This window comes from Octopus bimaculoides, chromosome 11 (genome assembly GCF_001194135.2).
Source record: "Octopus bimaculoides isolate UCB-OBI-ISO-001 chromosome 11, ASM119413v2, whole genome shotgun sequence".
Classification (NCBI taxonomy): Eukaryota; Metazoa; Mollusca; class Cephalopoda; order Octopoda; family Octopodidae; genus Octopus; species Octopus bimaculoides.
This window is the reverse complement of record NC_068991.1, coordinates 6,591,461-6,602,485: the sequence shown is the minus strand read 5'-3', so window position 1 is coordinate 6,602,485 and position 11,025 is coordinate 6,591,461. Positions and strand designations below refer to the sequence as shown.

General features: G+C 35.3%; 3 protein-coding genes across 4 annotated transcripts in view; 2 read left to right on the top strand and 1 right to left on the bottom strand.

Annotated features, from left to right (window-relative positions):
- The window catches only part of LOC106877156 (DNA replication complex GINS protein PSF1), a 6,910-nt gene extending 6,302 nt beyond the window's left edge, over nt 1–608 (bottom strand). The window contains exon 1 of the mRNA XM_014925967.2: nt 470–608. Coding sequence (XP_014781453.1) covers nt 470–544 — 75 coding nt within the window. The 5' untranslated portion in view covers nt 545–608. The remainder of the gene's footprint in view (nt 1–469) is intronic.
- Nucleotides 609–817: 209 nt separating this feature from the next.
- Nucleotides 818–8,237, top strand: LOC106877155 (ribosomal RNA processing protein 36 homolog). Its single transcript, XM_014925965.2, has 9 exons — nt 818–879; nt 1,468–1,483; nt 2,880–2,940; nt 3,959–4,027; nt 4,475–4,541; nt 5,485–5,589; nt 6,894–6,968; nt 7,675–7,792; nt 8,088–8,237. The coding sequence occupies exons 1-9, from the start codon at nt 877–879 to the stop codon at nt 8,231–8,233; spliced, it is 660 nt and encodes a 219-aa protein (XP_014781451.1). The 5' UTR covers nt 818–876; the 3' UTR covers nt 8,234–8,237.
- A 1,607-nt stretch (nt 8,238–9,844) lies between these two features.
- Nucleotides 9,845–11,025, top strand: part of LOC106877179 (uncharacterized) — a 14,889-nt gene continuing 13,708 nt past the window's right edge. Inside the window, exons 1-2 of one of the 2 annotated variants that reach the window (XM_014926014.2) lie at nt 9,845–10,685; nt 10,793–10,887. In XM_014926014.2, the coding sequence (XP_014781500.1) occupies nt 10,638–10,685; nt 10,793–10,887 (143 nt within the window). In that variant the 5' untranslated portion in view covers nt 9,845–10,637. The remainder of the gene's footprint in view (nt 10,686–10,792; nt 10,888–11,025) is intronic. The other variant, XM_052971455.1, reaches the window with a different exon arrangement.

Here is an 11,025-nt window from a genome sequence, read left to right as displayed (position 1 = left end):
CTGAGCAAAAGAGAAATCAAAGAAGTCCATAGGTAGAAAATGATTGGGAACCACTGACTTTTAGGGGCTAATGCAGTTTCGGGTTCATTCCCACAGCGTGGCACCTTAGGCAAGTGTCTTCTACTATAGCCTAGGGCCGACCAAAGCCTTGTGAGTGGATTTGGTAGACGGAAACTGAAAGAAGCCTGTCGTATACATCGCTTGACAACCGATGGTGGAGTGTCTACGTCCCCGTAACTTAGCGGTTCAGAAAAAGATCAATAGAATAAGTACTAGGCGTACAAAGAATAAGTCCTGGGGTCGATTTGCTCGACTAAAGGCGGTGCTCTAGCATGGCCGCAGTCAAATGACTGAAACAAGTAAAAGAGATGGGCTACATTTGATCAGAAGTCTTCACACTAGAGACAGCCCTGAAACTAAATAATAATAATAAAACACATGGGGTTAATATAAATATGGCTTAACTTACATTGTATGATGATAAAGTCCCGCTAGAAGCTCTAGAAAGTTCCTTAATCAGTTCCAAAGCTTTGTTACCCAACATTGTCCCGTAAGAAAATCGCAACTCATTTAAACATCTTCCACAATTCCCGCCTTTTTATACAAGTTTAGGCATGACCTACTCAGGTCGCTTAGGTATTAAAGAAAAAACAGAAAATTTTTCTATAAATTGAAAATTATTTAAAAAAATGAAAATATATGTACTTTGCAATTATATAAATATTTTAATGAGTTTAAATATCATACAAATTTAGATGTTTTATATATTGAAATTAGATAAATAACCTATATATATATATATATATATATATATATAAGAAGATTAATTTTATGTTCTAAGCGACAGGGCACTTGTTCGTGACAACAGATTCCAATATGGTGAGTTCTGAGATTTTGTCGTTTTAATTTTCCTTGTTATAATCTTATTTGTTGTCTAAATACACAAATCTTTTCGAAGATTTAAGGAAACTTAATAACTATAGCATTCAACCTTCGTATTTGTATACATGTTAAAACCATACTTCAAAATTGAAAATAATTAGCAATCAAAACTTCCTCAAATTACAACTTCGTCTTAAAAATGCGAAGATGCTCATAGATACACCTTAAGAGGTGGGATGGTCATAAATGGAATACTCAAACATTCATAGTTGATCTGAGACTAAACAACACTATCTAGTGCATTATACGGCGATGTTATATTAACGATATTGCCATATTCTGTGACATATTTATAAGTTCGGTACTATTCAAGAAAAGTTCATCGATAAAGAAGTTTAGATTGCTTAACGATTTGTTATTGCCATACTAAAGTTATATTTAATCGATCAGTATTCGGTGAAAAAAAAGGTGAGGTGGGGGGATCATTCTTTAAATGTTTTACTTCAAAACATTTAGTGAACCGTAATAAAGCAGTTTTTTTCTTTCTTTTCATGGCTTATCTTGCTTGCCTTTAACTACTAAAAGGACACCGTTCGGAAAGGTATGTATAACATTCAAAATACTTATAAATTAGTACTTTCTTATTAACGACATACAATTTTTTTTTTTTTTTTTACCAAAGGATTAGTAGTAAAATATTACGTTTGTAAGGCGGGTGTAATTGTTGATCGGCGGACTTTCGGAATAACTGTCACTATCCCATAGAGAAAGAAAGGGGCGAGGAATTGAATGATTGCTCTACAGTTTAATTATTAGTTGTCGATAATAGGAAAGTACCTAAAACCTTCTGTGTCATTTTAATCATTTAAACATTTTTTTTTCTATAAACAATTTGTTTTGATTTTTTTTTATATGTAGTTTCATGCTGTGAAAACGCGATGGTCAGAAAAGCTTGTATAGCGTGCCTTGTGATTCCAAGCAATCTCTGAGACTCATATATATAACATGGCTGCACTAACTTGTTTTCACTGTATGAAACTAATAGTAAATCGAACTTAAATCCCGTGTACATTAAATGATATTTATCTCTCATTGGATGGAGTACTTTATTTGTTAATCTCACCAATACCAGAACAGTATATGTATATATATATGTATATATATATACACACACACACACCATTCAAATATACAGAAAATAACAAGTAGGTGTATTAGTTTGATGCTCAGGAAAAATACAAAAGTCTTTGATGTTTCAAGCCTACACTCTTCGATATATATATAAGAATAGGCTGTGATGGATTGGCATCCCATTTCAGGACAAGACTGTATTCTCCATTACTTACAGTCCATGGAAACTAGAATATGCTCCAAATTAAGGGCCTGCAGACTTTAGACTGTTTAGGATTAACGGGCCTCTGAGACTTGTGACGGAAAAGGAAGGAACAACTCGTGTGCTGCAGTATAAAGCAGTGCACTAAGCTATTGAGTTATCTTCAGACTGGAGACCTTATTCGGATGCTTGTAACAGAATGGACTCTTCCAGTTATGCCAAGGGCATGTATCATGCAGGGGGTGAGGGGTTAAACCAAGCAACAAAATAAATAAGCCTGGCAGGTTTCTGTCATTCATATAGCTTGGGACAATCCTAAGCTATGGTAGTAAACATTTACCTAAGGAACCCTGCACTGGAATTGAATGCAAAACCATGTAGTTTGGAGGAAAACTTGACCACACCGCCACATCTGTGCCTACCATTTTTACAAATAAAAGTAATAATAAATATTATCAATTTTGAATGAAACTAGTTTATTTTAAACTTTGTTATGAAAGTCAACTTTACAAATTTAAATGTGTAGGAAGTATTTTATTACTTTAAGTTATTGAAATCGTAGCTACATACATTTTTTTTTTGTCTTTTTTTTATATTTTCTAAATTTTTTAACTTTATTGACTTATTTATAAAAATATAAAATTTCTCATTTTCATTATTCTAGAAATGTCTGAAATGAGTTTTGAAGAATTGCAGAAACTTAAAGGCAAAATTGGAATTACAATGTAAGTAGTCATAATAATTGTACCATCACCATCTTTCGCTCTTTGATTCATTCTCTCTCTCTCTCTGTCTCCCTCCCTCACCTTTATTCTCCCTCTGGGAGAATGAAAGTGAGGAAAAGAGAGAGAGTATGCAGGGGAATCTGTGTATTCACCCATTCAGCAAGCCACTTTTTCTGTCTCTCTATCATTTTTACTTCCTTCAGTACTGTACTTCAGTCAGTTGAGAGATCTTGTCTTGCAAATACTTGGTGACCTCACTAGTACTGGTACCACCAAAAATAGCACCCAGTACACTCTGTAAAGTACAGAGGGGGCATGCTAAACAGTGATAAGTAAAACTGACTGATAATAAACATTACAACTCTATAAAGTGATTGACATTATGAAGAGCATCCAGCTGTAGGAGCCATGTCAAAGTGGGAGTACGAGCTTGGTATAGTCCTCTGGCTTGCCAACTCCTATCAAACCATCCAACTCCTGTCAGCATAGAAAAAGGGATGTTAATTAATGACATATTGGTATTTAATAAATAAGTGTTGGAAGTCTTTTGAAGTGATTGATTTGGTGTATATTACTAAATTTTTTTTTTTCATTTGTAGCTTATCATGAGAATACAGCATCTTTATTCACTTAGGTGGTTCAGTTATAAACATCATTGAAAACGGTGTTTTTATATTTAGTTGAAACACTAAAGTAATATATTCCTGTCAGTTTAAAGAAATAAAGAGAACAGGAATGGTTTCCATGCTACTGCCATAGCATTGTATTTTTAACATTTGCTAGCTTGTGATGTTATAACTTGTATATCTCTTTTCTCTGTTAAGATTTACTTCAATATCAATAAAGTAAACTACTTCAAGTAAAAAAATAAAAATAAGTATTTTGATGAAGTACCAGTCAAATATTGGGGGTGGGGTGGTCAGTTTACTCAACTATATCGCCCTCCCCCAAAATTTGTAGTCTTGTGTCTGTGTTAGAAATCAATATTTACTTCAGCTGTATTCATTTTGATATTCAGGTTTAATAAAATCTATCGCAAACACAAAAGAAAGACAAAGAAAGAAAAGAAACCAATAACCAAAAACCAGTAAGTATGCTGCTATGGTTAAGCATTTTCAAAAGCAAAAACAAATTACTTTAGCAATCTGTGTATCATACTTAAAGCAGATATATTGTTGAAAGCCTAATTTACTGTAGTATAGTAACTCTTACATATGTACAATGTTAAAAAAAAACAGAAATATATCAGTCATAAATGAAAATCATCTGGCAGAGATGATGGCATTGCTAAATGTGCATTTCTGCATCTTTAGACTTCGTCAGTAGAAAATATCCACTGGTAACTGCATGCTAAGACAAAATCAGCCATTACTGATGCAGAAAAACTGATTAAAAAGTCACTGATGTCACAATTAGGTGACAGGCTACATAGATTTTGTATTAATTAAATGCTATTCTCAATCATTTTGTTAATTGATAATGAGTGTCATATCACTGGTACACCTCTTTATTTCAATTATTCTATCGTTAACAGGCCACTGGAAATGTCCTCTAAGAAGCCAGTATCCACATTAAGACATGTAGTTCCAGTTCGGAAAAAGGTATTTTTTTTTTTTATATTTATCTTTGTTTTAAATCAAACTTCTATTATCATCCATATTTCTATACTTGCATGGGTCAGACGAAATTTGTTTAGGCAGGTTTATATATGGCCAGATGCTTTTCCTGTCACCTCTTTCCAAGCAAGGTAATATCTCCCCCAAGGCCAGACATGTTTTCTCTGGAAGACTGGAAATGAAATAAATTGTTTGGATGATGATAATCTTCTTTACAACCATCATGTGATGTCTGGATAAGGGCGTACACACACATGTATGTGAGGGGGTGCTGAAAAGTTCCTGATTTTAAGGGTATCTCAGAATATGTTAAATAAAATCATAATTAACTGATTCTCCTGTATTTACTGTTACCCAAAGCAAGGAACTATTCAGCACCCCTCATATATTTATATATTAATAGTTATCGCCAAGCCAACATGGCAGTCCAAAAAATAGGATGAATGCTGCCGTTGATTAGCTCCAAGAGGCCATCGCCTCTAGCTAGCTATGTGACACACGAACCTGTGTCCTTTATAACCTTCGAACAGGGGAGGTCAGCCGCTTCCCCTTGCTGGTCTGGCATCTACAGACTAGTTTCGAGGTGTTGCCCTTGTCAATGTAGAGCAGCCGAACCCAGCAGGTTTCTTTCAGATTCTGTTTACCAAATCCACCTACAAAACTTTGGTTGACCCAAGGCTATAGTAGAAGACATTTGTCCAAGGTGCTGTATAACAAGACTGAACCCAAGACCACATAGTTGAGAAGCAAGCCTCTCAACCACACAGCTGTGCCTGTACCTGATTCATTAAAGCAACACTACCATTACTGCTTCTGAAAACATTTAGTTTTGCTCTCTCGTTTACTATCTTCAATCAGATTCTTCATCATAATCTCAGAAGTAACCATGTTTCTTTTCCATTTTGGTTTTATATTTCTTCAACCTTAGGCATACAGAGATCCAAGATTTGATGACTTATCGGGAAACTACAATGAAGATTTTTTCAAGAAGGCTTATTCATTTATTGATGATTATAAAGAACAAGAGTTGAAGGTATTGTTTTTCTTTTTCATCATCATCATCTTCATTTTTAGTGCTGTGCAGTGAGATTGAACTTGGAACCACATGATTGCATGGCAATCCTTTTTAACCATGCAGACTTGAAAAGTATTCGCCACATCCAATTAAATATTTCTTTTACTTTTATACACTACTGGTCCTGGTGCCACATAGAAAGCACCCAGTACACCCTATAAAGTGGTTGACATTAGGGCATCAAGCTGTAGAAACCATGCCAAAACAGGCTATGGAACCTGTCTTTGCCAGTGCCTGTCAATCTGTCCAACCCATGCCAGCATAGAAAACCGATGTTAAATGATGATGATGAATATTCTTTAGTGATTTCATGCTCTAATCAGTAAATATGTTTGTTTGCACCTAATGTCATCATCGTCATCATTTAACATCCACTTTTCCATGCTGGCATAGGTTGGACGGTTTGATTGAAAACTGGTAAACCAGGAGGCTGCACCAGGTTCCAATCTGATTTGGCAAGGTTTCTACGACTGGGTGCCCTTCCTAATGCCAACCTCTCCGAGAGTGTAGTGGGTGTTTTTTACATGGCACAGGTACAATTAACCTGATACCAGTATCAGCCATGACTACGGTCTTACTTGGCTTAACAGGTCAACACAAGCACAGTGTATCGCCAAAGGTCTTGGTCACCTGTCACTGCCTCCATGAGGCCCAACACTCGAACGGTGCTTTTTACATGCCAAATTTATAAAATCCATACTGATCCACATTGATATGATGAGGGTGTCTAACATGATGATCATCATCATTGTTTTACTGTCTACTTTTTCCATGCAATCATGGGTCAGTTGAAATTTGTTGAGGTAGATTTTCTACAGATGAATGCACTTCCTGTCACCTGTTTCCAAGGAAGGAAGTGTTTTCCCATGGCTGAATGTGTTAACATAGGAGATTGGAACAAATAACATCACTTGTATGACTATCGGCCATGTGCAACTTTCACACAGTGCCAAGACAAGGTGGCACATATATACATATACGACCAGCTCCTTTCAGTTTGCATTTACCAAAAGCCCTCACAAAGCTTTGGTTGGCTCAGGGCTATATTTTGACTTACCAACTCCTATCAACCTATCCGACCCATGCCAGCATAGAAAGCGGATGTTAAATGATGACTTCAGAATGCTATATTTCTAATAACGATACTTTCTTTTGGTAGCCATAAGAATGAAATTTACCATTGTTTTTATGATTTAAAAAGTCTACTGCAGAAAATACTCCTGATTTCAAAGGAATAATTCTTAATTTTGTTTCACTCACAGGTTCTTAAGAAGAAACTGAAACGATCCAAAAATGAAGACAAATCAAAGAATATCAAATACCTTATAACAAGAATGGTAAACTCCTTATTTTGCTGTTTGATAATATTAGTTTTCATTCTTTAACAAAATGGTTATTTTCTTGGTTATACCCAGCCTAGCCCGGGTAGGAATTGTTCAGGTACTGATATGTAACCCTCTTGGGACACCCAGGCTGATTGACCAGCCCATGTGATACAAGCTGAAAGGACTCTGAGGCTGGTCCATCGGCCCGTTGGAACAAATGTTGTGAATGGTTGGTTTTGAAGTGTAATAGCTAATTAGAGATTGTCTTTCAGTAGATGTATCTCAATAGGAAAAAACATTTTGGCCATTTTTGGTTACACATACCAAAACACCATGTGTCTCAAAAATGTTAAGCATTACTTATTTTGGCATCACTGATTTGGTCCTGACCTTTTTAGCAGCAGGTGTTTTAATCTCTCTCTTTCTTTCTCTCCCCATCTCCCTCTGTCTGTATGTGTAGGTTTGTGTGTTTGCCGCCAATATTGACACCAAAGCAGGTTGAATGTCCACTCCACCATGCCATATCGTCAGAGTCTAAACAGCTGTACCTGTCTCATTCCAAGCCTGACCGTGATTCAGCCCTTCATAGTTTTATTTTTGCCCTGTGTCTAAGTCACACCCCAGATTTTTCAGTCATAATTGAGCATAATATAGTTCAAATTATACAAGTATCAAATAGTTTTCCTTTATTTGTAAATTCCTTTTTTCTTTTTCGCAGGAGCAACAAAAATTGGCCTCTGATCAGATTTCTAAATCTAAAGACTTAGAGAAAACGTGGCAAAAAAAAGAGAAAGGTTTAGTTACTCAAGGAAAGAAACAATACTTCTTAAAGAAATGTAAGTTTATTTTTGTTAATTTACTGATTTTGCTTTATATTCATTATATTCTTTTCTACTCTAGGCTCAAGGCCTAAAATTTGGCAGGGAGGGGGGGGGGCAAGTCGATTAGATCGACCCCAGTATGCAACTGGTATTTAATTTATCGACCCCCGATGGTGCCTATGTTCCAGAGAGTGCTATGGTCTTTAGAGAAAGACATCTGCCATAAATGTTCAGTTAGAAATGAATAATGCTAATGTCTTTGTTTAATTATAATGTTTTTAATTTGTTTTCTCTTTTCATTTTTATTCAGCTGACAAGAAATTACTACAGATTGCTCAAAAGTATCGAGAATTAAAAGAGAAAGGCAAAGTGGAAACATATTTAAAGAAAAAACGTAAAAAGACTCACATAAAAAATGAACGTTACCTGTCACAAATAAAACATAATGAGGATTAATGTTTGCAATTGTTCTGTTTTGATTCTTTATTTTTTTTACTACATTTTTTGGAAGTTTTACATGTTTTTCACTATCACTGCCTTATAATGTTTAAACTTAAACCAAAAGCTTGCTTCACATCTTGAATTCAGCCCTACTATAACGCCAGGCCAACTAAAGTCTTGTGTGGATTTGGTAGATGGAAACTGAAAGAAGCCCATCATATGTGTGTGTAATTGTGTGAACCCTGGTCTTGACATCAGATGATGGTTGTAAGTGTACATCACCATCATAAAAGTGATGTTGCTGGTTTCCTGTCTTCCATAAAAATCATTTCTGGCCATGAAGAAGTATCACCTTGCTTGTTAACAGGGAATGGTTGGTCACAAGAAAGGTATCTGGTCATAGAAAATCTGCCTCAATAAATTCCATCTGACCCATGCAAGCAAGGAAAATGGATTTTAAATAAAGATGATGATGATGATGATCAGTAAATAAATAGAAAAAAGGACCTTGGTTATTTGGTTGTTATTCAGCTCCAAGTCAGCCTTAATTGAACACCTCAGAGACATTCCAGTCATGACCTCTTATCAGCAGGGAAGCCCAGGATCATATTTCTAACATGTCTTAAGCCAATATAGCATCATTTGAGGGAGATTTAACTGCTATATCTAGCAGTTCAAGTGACAGCATAAAGGCCACTTCCTTAACTCAAATGGCCATATTTCATTGTGATATTAACAGTAATGGGAAGGCAGTGAGCTGGCAGAATCGGTAGCACACTAACTGAAACGCTTAGCAGCATTCGGTTTGTCTTTATGTTCTGAGTTCAAATTCCACAAAGATTGACTTTGCTTTTCATCCTTTCAGAGTCAATAAAATAAATACCGGTTGAGTACTGGGCTCAGTGTAATCTACTATCCCCCTCCCCCAAAATTTCAGGCCTTGTGCCTATAGTAGAAAGGAAAATGGATATTTTTTAATGACATTTTCTACAAATACGCTTCAGGTGGTGTAGATTACGATTATATTGGAATTTCTTGTGAAAATCTTTTTTCCAGGGGTGGGGAGAAGAGTTTCAATATATTGACAAGAGTCAGCTTTGTTTCCTTGTAACGTTAAGAAAAACTGGTATTTTTTTTTTTTATTTTTTTATGAAATTTTCTACAAATATAATTCAGAGTGTGTAGATTGCGATTACTGACACTTGTGTATCTAATGAAACTTGAAATTTCGAAGAATTGTGGAGTGTGCGTGCCCGCTTTTTTAAAAATATTTTTTGCACATTAAATTCTGATATAAGCGTAATCTACACACTCTGAAAAGTATTTGTAGAAAATTTCATTAAAAAATACTCATTTTTATTAAAGTTATGAGGAAACAAACCCGACTCGTGTGAATTTTTAGAAACTCCTCTCTCCACTCATAGAAAAAATTCTTCATAACAAATTTTGATAAAATCGGAATCTACACCATCTGAAAAATATTTCTGACAAATTTCATTGAAAAATATCCATTTTTCTAAAAGTTATGAGGAAACAAAGTCGGGTGGAAGGCACACTTGTATAGGTATGCTACGATTTAGATATGAGCTGCTGATGTAAAGTGGGAGGAACGACTACATTGCAGTGGATGTTTGGTGCGCATGAATGATACATGTTGTTGGGTGGTAGACCAAGGAAGAGTTGAGAAGTGGTTGAATTAGGTTAAGAAACGTCGAGACTCGAGAATTAAATTAGCACAGGAAAATGCTGTATTTCAGATCTATCTAAACTATGCTTACACGGAAACCGATGATTCTGGCGTTGATGACATGTACGGATGTGTAGTAGAATGTCAATTAATGTAAATGATTAAGAAGTTTACTTTATAATTTCGAGGCCTAGAATTCGGTCCCTTCACGCGGCACTTTGTGCAAATGCCTCCTGCTAAAGACTCGAGTCGACCTAGGCCTCGCAAGCAAATACGGCTGAACGGAAACTCTGGGGAATCCTGTCACATGATTCTATTAATACCTAAATATTACATTAAGAATACAAGTGTCTGTGGAATACACAACCACTTATACTATGATACAATAACTATGTAATTCTGTCATCGAACTGCTGGGATAATCACCGTCAAAATCGACTCAAAATCTATCATATATTATTTATATTTGATTGCATGTTTACCAGAATTTAGGTTCCCGTTTTTTTTCCCCCTCATACAACAGACTGATTATGCGTGAATCAGTACGCGCGTGAGAAATAAATTGAATAATCAAGCGTATTACATATATGACTTTAATTGATTTAAATATTGATATCGAATCTCCATAATTAATTAAAAATATAGAAAAGAATAATTAAAGATATTCTTGTGAAAACAGTGGGAAATTTAATATTTTAATTAGTTTTAATAACGGAAGTCGACTTTCAGTGCATGACACGTGTTATGTCATCAATATGCCTAGCATCTTTGGTCAGGCAAGTACGGCTTTTTTTTCAAACCCCCATTTATAATATATATTAGCGTATTTATTATGTTTGGGGCGATTTGATATGATCTATAATCTATAATCTTTCATCATTCTTCAGATCGAAGCTGTCGAGAAAGGAATTAAGGCATGTCGAACACATATCGAACGGATAGACAAATCATTGCGGGAGAAAAATCTTGCAGATAACGAAAGGTGGGACCTCATTATTTATTTATTTTACGATATTATCATACGCTGAGCGCAGCTTCTCACTCACACACCCTCTTTCCATACATGTGTGTGTGTGTGTTTACATATATATATATGTATAAATATATATAATAATAATAA